Source organism: Schistocerca serialis, chromosome 1 (genome assembly GCF_023864345.2).
Source record: "Schistocerca serialis cubense isolate TAMUIC-IGC-003099 chromosome 1, iqSchSeri2.2, whole genome shotgun sequence".
Taxonomy (NCBI): domain Eukaryota; kingdom Metazoa; phylum Arthropoda; class Insecta; order Orthoptera; family Acrididae; genus Schistocerca; species Schistocerca serialis.
In genome coordinates, this window is record NC_064638.1 from 501,343,591 (window position 1) to 501,359,664 (window position 16,074).

The 16,074-nt window shown below is 44.4% G+C and overlaps 1 protein-coding gene across 1 annotated transcript in view; it reads left to right on the top strand.

Moving 5' to 3' along the window:
- The first annotated feature begins 6,761 nt into the window (after positions 1-6,761).
- LOC126474129 (uronyl 2-sulfotransferase-like) overlaps positions 6,762-16,074 on the top strand; it is a 191,611-nt gene continuing 182,298 nt past the window's right edge. The window contains exon 1 of the mRNA XM_050101569.1: positions 6,762-7,013. Coding sequence (XP_049957526.1) covers positions 6,861-7,013 — 153 coding nt within the window. The 5' untranslated portion in view covers positions 6,762-6,860. The remainder of the gene's footprint in view (positions 7,014-16,074) is intronic.

A 16,074-nucleotide genomic window follows, 5' to 3' on the forward strand; every position in this document is an offset into this window, starting at 1 on the left:
CTTATTCCATGACTGGACGTTGCACACCACACAGTCACCCGTTGAGGGTGAAGAGACTTCTCGATCTAGAAATAAGGATTCTCATTGCACCAAATGCGCCACTTTTGACTTACTGACGAACCCATCCAAATTAATGTCGTATTCATCGCTAAACCAAACCATAGTCACATCAAAGAACTGTTTGTCACTCTGTGGACAATGGCGTTGGCGACACCCAACCGCTGTTCATGGCTTTGGGGCTTAATGGCTGATGGGTTTGACTCTCGTGCGCGAAGAGATGCAGGTCTTCAACAACAACTTGTCGCAGTGTCTTCCAGTTGACTCATACCTGTTGTAGCCGGCCGGTGTGGCCGAGAGGTTCTAGGCGATTCCGTCTGGAACCGCGCGACCGCTACGATCGCAGGTTCGAATCCTGCCTCGGGCGTGGATGTGTGTGATGTCCTTAGGTTAGTTAGGTTTAAGTAGTTCCAAGTTCTAGGGGACTGATGACCTGAGATGTTTAGTCCCATAGTGCTCAGAGCCATTTTGAACCACCTGTTGTACAACTCGTCTGATCAATTTCCTAGGGCTGATTTGAACCACAACGCGTGTCTTTTCGATGTTTTCAGGCGTTTTCACCGACATTGCCAGCAGTGTCATCACGAACACTATCCGTCTGCTTCTAAGTATACAGATGCGCCAACCACTACACCACCACATGAGTGTAGCTACAAGAGCACCATGGACTACCCCACTCTAATGCCCTTCCTAACACAAATTTCAGTTCACACCTCCAATCCATTTTCCCCACTTTAAATCGTCAGTATTGCCGAGGCTCTCCACCATTGGAACATCACCGCAGCTTTGTACGCAACGGGAAAATCCTGCCTGAATCCCAGATGTATGTTAGGGATGGGCAAAATACATCGATATTTCAAAATGTCGGTATCTTTTCAAGAAAAAAGCTGTAATTGTCAGGGTCTTCTAAGTCGTCGATGTATCGATTAATCGATATTAAAATACGAGTTTTGAAAGTTATATTTTTTAATGTCCGTCTTATCTTGACTCATAGGCACTATAGTTGCCATTGGCAGTTTTCTTGCCCATTCCAGCTATTACCAATGTTTGCAGTCTAACAGTTAAGGTATTACAACAGACTTAATCTAATTTCATTCAGTGCTACAAGTGAGCACCAGAATTGCACATGAGTGTATCTGTGCTGCATATTCATGCAAGTTTGTTATTCCGAGTGTCATTTCTACCATTGTAAATGATAGACACAAGGTGCAAAAGGAACACGTTTGGTGACAGCAGTGTACGAGAATGATGGAAATTACCACTCCCTGCTCCCAACTATGTACGCCTTCCTTACTCTTTGAGTGCCTAGATCAAGAAAAGATAGATGCGCTATGAAAGTAACGTAGATTCGGCACAAAAGTCACACACATGACAGTATTGGTATTTAATGGAAAACGGACTCTTGTTGTCTGAAATATTTATGGTAAATACAATATTTCATGGGCAGAGCACATATCAGAAGTGAGTGACTCCAGAGACTTTTCGCGAGTAGGTATGTGCCAAACATATCGGTATTTGAAAATGTTGATACTTTTGTCTCGACTATGTCGATGCCTTCTATAAATATCGACATTTTTAAAAACTTACCCATCCCTAGCGTATGTGGTCTATTGACCTGATGGAATTATATTTTCCTGGAGATGTATGAACCTCATCTTCGGTCAAGATAGAAGCTGAAGCAATGAATTAATTTTTGTACCACTTTTAATTCATTGCTTCATCTTTCATTCTAATCGGAGATAAGGTTGAGACTCATACGTCTCCAGGAAAAATGTAGTTGCATCTTTTTCTGATGATCAGTTTCTTGCAGTAAAATAAATGCTGCACGTGTGACGACTGCTAAATCCTGTTCTTCCCTCGTAATAGCGGCCGATTTAAATGGTAATTAAAACATTACTTCATAACTGTAATAGAGCGGGAGCCACGTCCCGCGAATTATCAGAGACAACTGCGATTGCATATGGGCGAAGCCCTTGGTCCCAAGCCCTTCGTTTGGTATGGATGAGAAACCGAACTAGGATTCATTAGCGACCAACGATCAACCGGAACAGATCTCTGTCATTCATTGGCCTTCGTTGGCTTAATGCAGTAGTCAAATGGCTCTGAGTATTATGGGACTTAACTGCTGTGGTCATCAGTCCCCTAGAACTTAGAACTACTTAAACCTAACTAACCTAAGAACATCACACACATCCATGCCCGAGGCAGGATTCGAACCTACGACCGTAGCAGTCGCGCGGTTCCGGACTGAGCGCCTAGAACCGCGAGACCACCGCGGCCGGCAAGTGCAGTAGTCGTCACACCTTTTTGCCCAACAGCCAATACTGACATTGTGGGCGGCACCTGGGGTCGCATATGTCCCGATCATCTCATTGATTGGTAACCTACGTAAATTACTACGTTATGGGCCCCCAATACACTACTTACAATATGGGCTCGGTAACTTGGCTGCTGGCTCCAAAGTACTGATCGATAACAGTCGGCATCGCTCGGGACAGTCGGTTTCAAACTGCTGCCGCTCTCAGCGACGTCAGAACTGTGACACTGTAGTTGCCTGACGAAGTGTTGTCGTGTTGCCTTTGTGAGTGGATGAAATATAAAAAACAGAAATTTTGCTTGTATTTAAATGCATTGTTAAATATTAAAGACGATGTTTACTAAATGTTTTGAATGTTATTTTTCTTATACTTATTGTGTTGTGTCAGAATAGCCTTATTTTCTTATTCCTTTTGTAAGTAGGCTGTTTAGGTTTTTATGTTGGTAACGCGACGTAGCGCTCTGTCTGAAAATCACTGACTATGTTGGTAAACTTCTACGTTATTTGATTTTCAAACAGCTTAGCAAAACTTAACGTACTCAAACAATTTTCTCTTTACTTATTCTGATCATCACTAAACTGACACACAATATTTTTAGCGCAACGCAGTCTGACTTTCAATAATCACTGCAAAAGAATGGCCCTGACTAACAATAACCTATACCTTTCATGTATCACTTACCTCACAAAAATCTTCGTTACTCGAACTACTGCAATACAGCGAGCGCCAATACTGCCAGCTAAATGAAAGATTCAAACTACTGAAGGCACTAACTACCGATAGGCATAGTTAGCAAAAATGGTTCAAATAGCTCTGAGCACTATGGGGCTTAACTGCTCAGGTCTTCAGTCCCCTAGAACTTAGAACTAATTAAACCTACCTAACCTAAGGACATCACACACATCCATGCCCGAGGCAGGACTCGAACCTGCGACCGTAGCGGTCGCGCGGTTCCAGAGTGTAGCGCCTAGAACCTCTCGGCCACTTCGGCCGGCTGGCCTGTGTTCCTAACCGTCATGTTACTGCGTCCTGTTATGAATACTTATAATTTGGTTTTAAAATATTCCACACATAAAAACAACTATTATTTATACGACTCATACTTAATCTTCTTCATCATTTTCATCACGTAGCATTAAACCGCTAGATAGAATATATCATATATTGAAAATATGAGTTCACGGAAGTCAACAAAATAAAATAAGTTATGTTACTGCAAAAGAAATCAACAAATGTATATCTTATTGAAGAGCAGCGTCTTGGTAGCAAATGAAAGATTTTGATAGCGAACAAACAATTTATTTACCTTAATAATGTTTGAAAGTCATCATATATATCTATCAGTTAATGACAACCATCGTTACAAATTTCCTTTTTCTGGCGGACACAAGTCCAGATCGTCTGCTTATAGTAACCTCTCAAAACTGTGGCATCTCTCTCTCCATATCCACCACTGCTGGCGGCTCACCTCCAAATGGCCAACGTCACGTGCTGTTCACGTCCAACTGCCCAACACTACACAAGCGAATATTCCAACAATGAGTCCAACCAGCCACATACTGCACACAGCACAGTCAGTGATTTTCATACAGAGCGCTACGTGGCGTTACCAACATAAAAATCTAAACAGCCTACTTACACTTTCTACAAGTGTTGTATTGCATATTAAGATTGCCATTTCTAAAACGCGTATTTACGTGTCCACGTTACTTTCGTTTGACATTTGTACCACAGCAGCTGATCGGTACGAGTCGCACACGCCTTGAGTGCCAGTATTGGTGGACAGACAATAAAAGCCCTCCCCCGCCCCTCCATCTCACATCCTCTAACCCCCGAATGGGCGCGCGACTTACCCCTATGCCCTTCAGGTAGGCGACCAACAATCTTCCTTCTTTCTCTTTTTACTGAGCAGAGGCAACGGCCTTGCCGCAGCGGATACACCGGTTCCCGTGAGATCACAGCAGTTAAGCGCTGTCAGGCTTGGTCGGCACTTGGATCGGTGACCATCCACGCCGCCATGCGCTGTTGCCATTTTTCGGGGTGCACTCAGCCTCGTGATGCCCGTTGAGGAGCTACTCGATCGAATAGTAGCGGCTTCAGTCAAGAACACCATCATAACGACCGGGAGAGCGGTGTGCTGACCCCACGCCCCTCCTATCCGCATCCTCCACTGGGAATGACACGGCGGTCAGATGGTCCCGGTAGGCCACTCGTGGCCTGACGACGGAGTGCATTTTTTTACTGAGCAGGAAAATTATACTCTTACGAAGCTCTCACCGTTGGCTGACGTTTTTGGATTCAGCTGTTACTTGCTAAGTGTACAGGGTGTTACAAAAAGGTACGGCCAAACTTTCAGGAAACATTCCTCACACACACAGAAAGAAAATATGTTGTGTGGACATGTGTCCGGAAACGCTTACTTTCCATGTTAGAGCTCATTTTATTACTTCTCTTCAAATCACGTTAATCATGGAATGGAAACACACAGCAACAGAACGTACCAGCGTGACTTCAAACACTTTGTCACAGGAAATGTTCAAAATGTCCTCCGTTAGCGAGGATACATGCATCCACCCTCCGTCGCATGGAATCCCTGATGCGCTGATGCAGCCCTGGAGAATGGCGTATTGTATCACAGCCGTCCACAATACGAGCACGAAGAGTCTCTAAATTTGGTACCGGGGTTGCGTAGACAAGAGCTTTCAAATGCCCCCATAAACGAAGGTCAAGAGGGTTGAGGTCAGGAGAGCGTGGAGGCCATGGAATTGGTCCGCCTCTACCTATCTATCGGTCACCGAATCTGTTGTTGAGAAGCGTACGAACACTTCGACCGAAATGTGCAGGAGCTCCATCGTGCATGAACCACATGTTGTGTCGTACTTGTAAAGGCACATGTACTAGCGGCACAGGTAGAGTATCCCGTATGAAATCATGATAACGTGCTCCATTGAGCGTAGGTGGAAGAACATAGGGCCAAATCAAGACATCACCAACAATGCCTGCCCAAACGTACACAGAAAATCTGCGTTGATGACGTGATTGCACAATTGCGTGCGGATACTCGTCAGCCCACACATGTTGATTGTGAAAATTTACAATTTGATCACGTTGGAATGAAGCGTCATGCGTAAAGAGAACATTTGCACTGAAATGAGGATTGACACATTGTTGGATGAACCATTCGCAGAAGTGTACCAGTGGAGGCCAATCAGCTGCTGATAGTGCCTGCACACGTTGTACATGGTACGGAAACAACTGGTTCTCCCGTAGCACTCTCCATACAGTGACGTGGTCAACGTTACATTGTACAGCAGCAACTTCTTTGACGCTGACATTAGGGTTATCGTCAACTGCACGTTGAATTGCCTCGTCCATTGCAGGTGTCCTCGTCGTTCTAGGTCTTCCCCAGTCGCGAGTCATAGGCTGGAATGTTCCGTGCTCACTAAGACGCCGATCAATTGCTTCGAACGTCTTCCTGTCGGGACACCTTCGTTCTGCAAATCTGTCTCGATACAAACGTACCGCGCCACGGCTATTGCCCCGTGCTAATCCATACATGAAATGGGCATCTGCCAACTCCGCATTTGACTGCAAAACCACGTTCGTGATGAACACTAACCTGTTGATGCTACGTACTGATGTGCTTGATGTACTAGTACTGTAGAGCAATGAGTCGCATGTCAACACAAGCACCGAAGTCTACATTACCTTCCTTCAACTGGGCCAACTGGCGGTGAATCGAGGAAGTACAGTACATACTGACGAAACTAAAATGAGCTCTAACATGGAAATTAAGCGTTTCCGGACACATGTCCACATAACATCTTTTGTTTATTTGTGTGTGAGGAATGTTTCCTGAAAGTTTGGCAGTACCTTTTTGTAACACCCTGTATATTATTACAAAATACGGCTGAAAAGCACGGGCCGCAGTTTGACGAGCAGTGGCCTCGTGAATACGCGCCTTTACGGAAGCTGGAAGCCGAGTGCAATCGCCGTCAAGCGTAGCTAAATGGCTCGTAACAGATGATTATCTTCGGTTGCGTCCGATTAAGCGCCTGCGCAGCCAGCCGATAGCGCGGAGAAGCGCGTAGCGACTTCCTGCTACTGGAGGCAGGGGGCGGGGCGGGGCAGGAGGCCGTGTCGTGTGGCCGCAGTCGCGTGGCGTGCCGGAGTGAGAGTGGCGGCGGCGTGAAAGTGAAGCTGCCGCGGCGCGCGGAGAGAGCCGGGGCGCCAGTGTCTGCGATGCGGCCGCGGCGCTGGCAGCTGTGCGCCGCGCTGGGCTGCGCCGGCTGGCTGTCGCTGGCGCTGCTCGCGCTGCTGCCCGCCGGGCCAGACGCGCGCGCCCCCCGCCAGCCGCAGCAGCCTCCGGACGCCGAGCCGGCAGCCGGCAGCACCTCCCCGCTGGCGCCCGCCGCAGAACCGCGGGTCCTGGCGTCCAGCCCCGCGGCCCGCTCGGCCACCAAGTCGCTGGCGGAGGTGGCGGCCATGCCGCCCTCGGCGCACGTGCTGCTCTTCAACCGCGTGCCCAAGGCCGGCGGCGAGATGCTGGTGCTGCTGCTGCAGTGGCTGCAGGGCCGCAACGGCTTCCGACACGTGCGCCTCGGCCCGGGCCCGCGCAGGATGACCCGCTCACAGCAGGTAAGCGGAGACAGGGGAGGCAAGACTATAATCCAAGCTGCAACGGCCAGAAATAAGGGATATGCTACTGTTATGCCCGTACACCCACCTGACGATGGAGATTAAAGCTTCGAAATGCATCTTGAAAAAACATTAACAGTGAATGATAACAGTAAACTTAGTGTTTCTTTTGTGTCGGCAGAAGAGCCAACACCGTGCTACTAGTACAGGCCGAAATGCACGTGTTTTAGCTCACGCAGGCTGGCGTGAGGAGGGAAGAACTATACTGACGTGAGGTCTGGAACATGACAAGGAATTAGAATTCAGAAAGCGGACGTAATTAGTTTGATACTTAACTTTAACCCATTAACGATGAACGTCGCTCTTGACGGTACATGATTCACAATATTATCTGTTCAGAATACATTCTTGAAGATGAATATGGCGCCTTGCTAGGTCGTAGCAAATGACGTAGCTGAAGGCAATGCTAAACTGTCGTCTCTGCAAATGAGAGCGTATGTAGACAGTGAACCATCGCTAGCAAAGTCCGCTGTACAACTGGGGCGAATGCTAGGGAGTCTCTCTCGACTAGACCTGCCGTGTGGCGGCGCTCGGTCTGCAATTCACTGATAGTGGCGACACGCGGGTCCGACGTATACTAACGGACCGCGGCCGATTTAAAGGCTACCACCTAGCAAGTGTGGTGTCTGGCGGTGACACCACAGTTTCATTGAACAACTCGTTAACGCATGGTGTCCTAGGAGGAACGTAGATATGACGGAACGATCATTCGAAGCAAAAACTGCCGGCCGTAGTGGCAGAGCGGTTCTAGGCGCTTCAGTCTGGAATCGCGCGACCGCTACCGTCGCAGGTTCGAATCCTGCCTCGGGCATGGATGTTTGTGATGTCCTTAGGTTAGATAGGTTTAAGTAGTTCTAAGTTCTAGGGGACTGATGACCTCAGCTGTTAAGTCCCATAGCGCTCAGAGACATTTGAACCATTTGAAGCAAAAACTTGCAGTAAACATGGGCTGTAAAATGCATATCTTCAGAGACGTGAGCACTTCATCCTAATACAGTGGGTCGCGGTTTTTCTCCACTCGGGGACTGGGTGTTTATGTTGTCCTCATCATTTCATCATTATTTCGGAAATGACGAAGACTGGAAATGGAAAGATTGGAAACTTTTACGGGTTTTGATGACCACAATGGTGAGCGCCCCACAAACCTCCACCACCATCATCATCCTAATACTGTAAAACAAATTCATTCTACTGCAAGCTCTTTGCTTTCCATATTCTGGAGGAGGTAGTACGGACCAAAACAAGAAAAAATATCAAGTAAACATGAGCCCTAAAATGGGTGCCTTAAGCACTCTAGCACTTGCGCTGTAACAGTAATGTGTTCACACTAGCGAAGATGAACAAATGCACACAGCTCTCAAGGTGTGCCATTTAGAGCCCATGTTTGCCACACTTTTTTGCTTCCCATGATCGTCCCTGTCATATTCCTGAATACTGAACATTTATCCTCGGACAACTAGGGTAAATGAGTTAGCCAGTGAAACAAAAAGTGTACTGTTACCAGTCACTGTTTATCTGTTTCTACAGTGCGTGTCGAAGCTTTAAATCCCCATCATTAGGAGGATTTATGCGGATTAACGTGGCATGTATATGTTCTGTTACGACACTGGAGTAACCTGTGACAATGTCTCCAGTGCTCGAAAGCTTGTTACTCTGTCAAAATATATCACATAAAAATGGCTCTGAGCACTATGGGACTTAACTTCTGAGGTCATCGGTCCCCTAGAACTTAGAACTACTTAAACCTAACTAACCTAACCTAAGGACATCACACACATCGATGCCCGAGGCAGGATTCGAACCTGCTACCGTAGCAGTCACGCGGTTCCAGACTGTAGCGCCTAGGACCGCTCGGCCACTCCGGCCGGCTATATCACATACACCTTCAACTTTGTGACAACCAAAACGTAACACATACTTTACATACCATATTAAACCACGTAATCCACCTGAACGAACCGCGTTGTGGAAATAAACAAACAGTAATTGGAAACATTAAGCTTCTTCTTTCATTGCATAAATAATAAAAATCACGAATGAGATTTTCACTCTGCAGCGGAGTGTGCGCTGATATGAAACTTCCTGGCAGATTAAAACTGTGTGCCCGACCGAGACTCGAACTCGGGACCTTTGCCTTTCGCGGGCAAGTGCTCTACCAACTGAGCTACCGAAGCACGACTCACGCCCGGTACTCACAGCTTTACTTCTGCCAGTCCCTCGTCTCCTACCTTCCAAACTTTACAGAAGCTCTCCTGCGAAACTTGCAGAACTAGCACTCCTGAAAGAAAGGATATAGCGGAGACATGGCTTAGCCACAGCCTCGGGGATGTTTCCAGAATGAGATTTTCACTCTGTTCGAGTCTCGGTCGGGCACACAGTTTTAATCTGCCAGGAAGTTTAATAAAAATCACGTTATGGTAAAGCCTTACCAAATATCTTTAAAAATAAATGAGATGGTCAGTTCTCAGACATGCCATGCCACAAGAAAACAATTTTACATGTGACACAAAAAATGTGTCATGTCCGGAGAAATGATGATTATCTATGATATATGATAATTCTGTGATGAATAAAGGCCCTGTACTCTACATTCCAGACGAGAGAGAGGGAAAGGGCAACAAGTGCCTCCTCTTCTCTTGTACACTCTGTTTCCTACAGCCTCGTCCATTTCTATCAATATTGTCCTTCTTGTGTTCAGTAAAACGCTCAGAGTAACTTATAAATGGTTTCCCATCCATCGCAATGAAATGAAATGAAATGAAATCCATGGCAATGAAATGGATAGTTACAGCACTGGACATTTCTTTTTGTTTATTTACTGCAATATGGAACCGTGCTCTATTGTGTGTCCAACGCAGGTCTTACAATACATTCGCAACATTGAAAATTCTCTGTATAATGGTATTTTTTTTTAATTCTGTACTCTATCACTGCAATAATAAATATATTAATTTGTACAACGTAACTTTACAACAGCTATATAAAAACCAAACTTCTTTTACCATTAGCTCTGTATGACATCTAATTTCTCTAACTTTCTCGTTCTGATCGTTTCACGACACCTGTGTGGGAGGAAGCAGTGCGTTGCCCGACCTTTCTTGGAACGTTAACGCTCTAAATTTCAGCAGTAAGCCTGTCCGTGATGCACCAGGTTACTCTTGCAGCGTCTGCTACTGAAGTTTGCTGAGCATCTCGCGCCGAGTGATCCATTCCATGACGAAATGCGCCGCTGTTCTTCGGCCTTCTATATTACTTCTATTAATCTTGCTTGATAGGGGCACGGATTGATGACAAATACTCAAGAATTGGTCGAAAGAGTGTTTTTCTGAACCACTTATTTCGTGGATGAATTACATTTCCTCAAGATTCTCCCAATGAATCTCAGTCTGGTATCTAATTTTCTAGTGTTTGTTTTATGTGGTCGTTCAATTTCAGATAGCTCCGGGTGGTTAATCCTACGCACTTTACAGTAGTTACTGTTACCAGTGACTTGTCGGCTTTAGTGTAATAGAATAGTGGTGGGTCTCTTCGCCTAGTTGCGACCAATATGTTAAATGTATTTACGTCCAATGCCAACTGCCATTTCCTACACTAATCGTCGATTCCGAGCAGGTCTTCTTGCATTTCACTACAGGCTTCGGGTGTCGCAGCCTTCCTATGACAACAGCATTCCGCGCGAGTAGCCTCACAGAGCCTCCAACGCTATCTACTAGTCCATTAACAAACTTAAATAGTTGCGGTTTCGTAACATTCCTGTGAAGTGTTCCCGAAATTATCTTTACATTTGTCGATTTTGTTCCGTTTCGAGCAACATGTTGAGTTCTGCCTGCAAGAAGGTATTGCATCCCTTCACAAACCCGATCCGATACCCGGTGAGTACATATTCCATTCTCTAAACGACACTGTCGAATTGTGTGGAGCGCCTTCCAGAAATCAAGGACCACGACAATAACGGCGCCTTGGATCTCACCCTCGATTATAGTGAGGTGAATTTCGCAAAACTTCTGCTTACGGAATTCGTGTTGATTTTTCTAAAGGAACGTTTAAAAGAACGTCGTAATGCGTGTCCCTAAAACAGGTTTCAAAATTTTACAACACATTGAGTTCAGTTATCCAGGACTATAACTACATGCATATGTCCGACAGCCTTTCTTGAAAACTAGAATGACCGGCGCTTTTTATAAATCGCTAGCTATCCTTCGTTGCTCCAATGTCCTAAAATAAACTCCTCCTGGAAGGAAAGCAAGTTCTTTCGCATAATCTCTGCACAACACAACCGATATCTCATCTACTCCACTTGCCTTTCCCCTGTTGAGCAGCTTTAGCTGATTTTCTATTCCCCAATCGCTTATCTCAATATCTGCCACTGATCGTATGTGGTCTTCCACAGAGAAACAATTTCGGCAGATCGAATTCAGTTTTCGCCCATCTCTCTATTATCTTTCGTTGAATAGGTGTATTCAGTCCACATACTGACTGGCTGCACTTCGCTCCTATTTGTCTACTAAGCTTTCACTTCGCTTAAATCGCAGACGAAATTCTGCTTTCATGGCTACTGAACAAAGAGGCGGGGGTGGGAGGATGGTGGGAGGGAGGAGGGGGGGGGGGGCAACTGTCTTCAACCTTCCTCGGCACAGTTGTCGAAGGCATATAGTACAATGCTTTTTAATTTTATCCGTTTTTGCTCCGTATCGTCGTCCTCAGAATACTCAGTTTATAACATAACACAATATACTCCTATTTGTTCATAAGAGCTTTTGAAGAAGTCGTATTGTGCACGTATCTTCCAAATGGATAAAATGGAACAACTTGCCCTTCTGAAGTTCTTGTGGTGGTTGGTTCATCCTCAGGTGAAATTCGTCTAAAGTAGGTGAAGGTCTATAAGGTGAAAAGACATAACAAAAATATCGCAAAATTTTTTGTGATTAAAAAGAAATGACGGCAGATTTTCTCGAAGGGAATTATGTCAATTTTTGAAACATCAAAAACAACTTGCGACTACGCGTCTTTTTGAGTCCAGTGAAGCAGTTGTGCCAAATGAGTATTCCGATGACCTTCTTGAATTGCTCACAAACGATGGAAAACTTTCGACAAATTGCTTTGACGCAAAAGTAGGCTACACCTAAAATACGCTGTTTCATGACCTCAGAAAAAAATTAAAAAGTGTGTTTCACTGCTACGCCGACAATTTCCTCCTTGCCGACGTGCATCTTCACACTAATGAAGGTTGCATATAATTGTGGGGGAACGTACCAACATCTTACAACATGGCACAATTGTTCACGCATACGTGCCGCAGCACTGTTCTATTTCTACAGTATTCCAGCGTGTAGCGTAGATGACTGAAACCTATATTACTAATTTGTGTTTGATAAAGCACGTGTAGATGACGTTTAATATTGGAAATTGCGTTTGCAACGTGTCACACTAGGCGCTAATGCGGTAAGTAATCACTGGGTGTGTCAGCTGCGAGACGCCGCCTTCAGCCGGTAGATGTGTGCTGGGCGCGCCAGTGCTGTGAGAGCTAAATGGCAGAACTACGGTCTAGTTATTCCGTTTATCCATTTGTTAACAAAGCAGTGTGCGGCACAAACTTGAACTTGTCAGTATTTGAAAAGTGACACGATGATCACCAGCTGGTGCGAAACGCCTCTGTAAAATCGTTCTGGTATCTAGCTTAAAACTGGAATCGCGTGTTTGCACATTCTCACCACGCTCTGTGCTACAGTCTTCTAGCAAGAAATAAAGCCTACGGTTGTTCACAAAAAGATTTCCTTAGGTGTGTGGAAGATATGCTGTTATGTGCAGAGTCTTTGGTATAGCAACAATTCTGTACTAGTTATTTTCTTAAAACGGAAAGGCTATAACATTTCAGCAAGTTCAGGCGTAAAGATTTGTAAGAAGTGATATGTGTGATTCATTTATCACTGACGAAATGATTTCTTATCTTTATGTACAGAATATTCTTTCGTTTTGGAGTGGCTATGTAGAAGACACAGAAGGTCGCACTAATTTGATACCGCATTTTCTTTTAAAACTGGAAATATTTACAACGACATTCTCAGGAGTGTTAGCATTTGTCACGGTGGGACAAATCAATAGCAAGTGGTTCGAAATTAAAAATGTACCCACTTCAGCAATTGAGACTCTCTATATTATAATACTATTCTCAGCATGCATGGACATAAAAATCCTAACAAGACATATCCATGGCATACAAAAAGTGCGACCCGTGCGATATTAAAAATATTCAATTTTATTCGTGTTGCCACCTTAGTGGCCACACTAGCGACATTTGTATGTTTGAACACGACTGGACCCCTTCTTTTCTGCCCTCAAAGCTACGATCTTTTCCCTGGAAGCCCGCTGAATTTACTGCGTTTACATCCTTTTCTGATTGTTTCCATAATGGATGACTGAAGATTCTCATGAAGTGTCTGTACCGTGTTGACTTTTAGGAAGTCATATCGTTTCAATAAAATAGTGCCAAAGGCAGCCTTTGTCTGTCATTTTAGGTACACTGCACACAGCTTCTAAAATCCGTTTGTTACTAACTTCTCAACCGTTTTCTTAATTATATCAACTGATTGTAATTTTGCTATTATTCTTTAAACCTATACTAATCACCTACAGCCATTGAACCCACAGTAATGATAATAATAATATCGTAGTTGTATAAAATGCTGCAAGAAACCAGAAATGATCTTAAAGAGATGAGAATAGTAAGCCACTAAATTCTAGACAGAGATGCGTTCGGGGTTTAGACTCAGTTTCCAGAAGAAACGAAAATGACGTGTTTTTATTATAAGTGAGATAAAAATTCAGTTCATTAACATGTACCCTGTTGATTTCCAAAGCAAATTTTACGGCCAGACTAGAGATCTGCTCTAGGAAAGCATGACTAATTGATATGTCACTGCAATACCGAGAGGGTGACGGGAAGATGATAGCAATATATCACTGTTTCCATAGATACGGATAAACGTCTGAAGCAACAAGATAAGCGAAATACATCAGTCCACTGTGTCTTCACTATACTTTCAATATATATTCGGGTGATATAAAAATTTGAATGAATACTTTAATAGCAGCTTTCACCACAATACCAATTAAGTCGTTTTTGATATGACGGCGGAGGTTTGATTGTAAACCGACAGAGGTTGGCCACCGAGGTCGGTTATTCTTTATCAAAATACATCGACAAACAACTGAAGTAGAGATAGCTGTTCGGTTAGAGGCGCCACGACTATTGGAATAGTCCGACGTGAGAAGTGTCACGCCATCGGGATGTCATCACATGATAACTCAGTGCAGGACTTCCAGAGCATGTGATCGCAGCCAAAACCTAGGCTCCAGATATATCGAACACTCCATTGTCAGCGTCGAGCGTGGATAGAGTTTACCACGTAATACCCTGTTAGGGCGTACCATGAGAACGTCAATTTGGGGAAAACAGACATCGCTATTAGCCTAATGGCGCGGGGAACAGTGTCGATGACATTGCGGATAATAATACGTTGTTCCCACAAATGGTGGTCTGTTGTGGACGTCATATACGGTTAGGAACATTGTACATGAGCCAGAACGACGTCATCTCTCAATTCGTGCAATTAAGTACAATTCAGTAAGGTTACTGTTGTTCTGCTGAAGACTGTATGGTTCTCCCGAAGAACTGCTCAACATGTTGGATTTATTCCTCAGCCGTGTATCGTAGGTCTACAGCAAATGTACAGTCTCTTCACTCTACTCTCAGGCAGCAGAGGCGTAAAGATTCACACCTAGAGCGCCGCTTACGACGAACACCTATTCCTGAACGTATGGCGTCGGCAAGACAGATTCGGAGCAATATTGCACCCACTGTCAGCTGGAACCATCATTAACCTTCTGCTAACAGATGAGCTGCTACCAAGGGAGTTCCTTTTCTCAAGTTTCGCCTCTCAGTGGAAATTGACACTTCATCAAGCCAATTATGTTACAGTTCCCACAAGGCCAGGAGATGTGCTTTTACAGCAGCAAAATAGAATTAAACACACTTACCATTTTTCACAGGGTCTTGGTTCCTCCTAACAAAGAGCTTAATAATTCTGAGGGAATACGATACGTACACAAGTAACAATCAGAATGGTGTTCAATGTATATGCAAATACATCACCTTGCAAACCAGTTCGTAGTGGTCTAGTTTAGTGAGCAAGGTTAAGGTCTGCCTTCAAATTATTTAGGGAACTCACGGAAAATCTAAGTTAGTTTGGTCAGACAGGAATTTAATCCATCTGAACCCCATACGTTTTCTGGGAGACTTGCTGAAATACTAACGCAAGCTCCATCTTCTGTTCTTTGCCAACTATGATGTATCAAGGTAGGTATGTGTATCGAGTGGACGATTGCGATGAATTATCCCTCATTGTACTGTTGGGCTGTTAAGAAGGACTAGCGACAGAAAGGATAGCATTTCAAAATTTCATTCATCATTTCAGTATCTATCAACTTGCTCCAAATGGAAAGAGGATCATGCTTCTCATTTTTAGGCAACTTGGAAGAAGATAATTTTACAATAATATTATGCGCAGGAGCTCTAATCGCTCTGTTCGGTGGATTTTTCGACCGCTTGTACCGGTTCTTGCCATAAAAACTATTTGAAATTCTTTGTACGAGATGTAGGTCTTCGTCTTCCTTTTCTGAAACAACCATTTCTGTATCATCGTCATAGACTATTTCCTCATTCTCAGAGTTGTCTAGGGTCTGTTCCACAACACTGAAGTCCGAATCTTCGGTTTCCTCTAACCAACGCTGCACAGTTGTTTCAAAATGTTCATTAGTAACACATATGTGTTGCTGTTGGTCCTTTTTCGACCTTTTACTGCCAGACGGACAGGCTACTTCCATTTATTTATGTGTACAATACCTATAAAGAAGAATGACAAAGTAACCCCTTCGTTGTAAATAATTACACTAACATTTAATTAGTTCTAACTCACCTGTCTAGCGGAAAAGCTGTTTCACT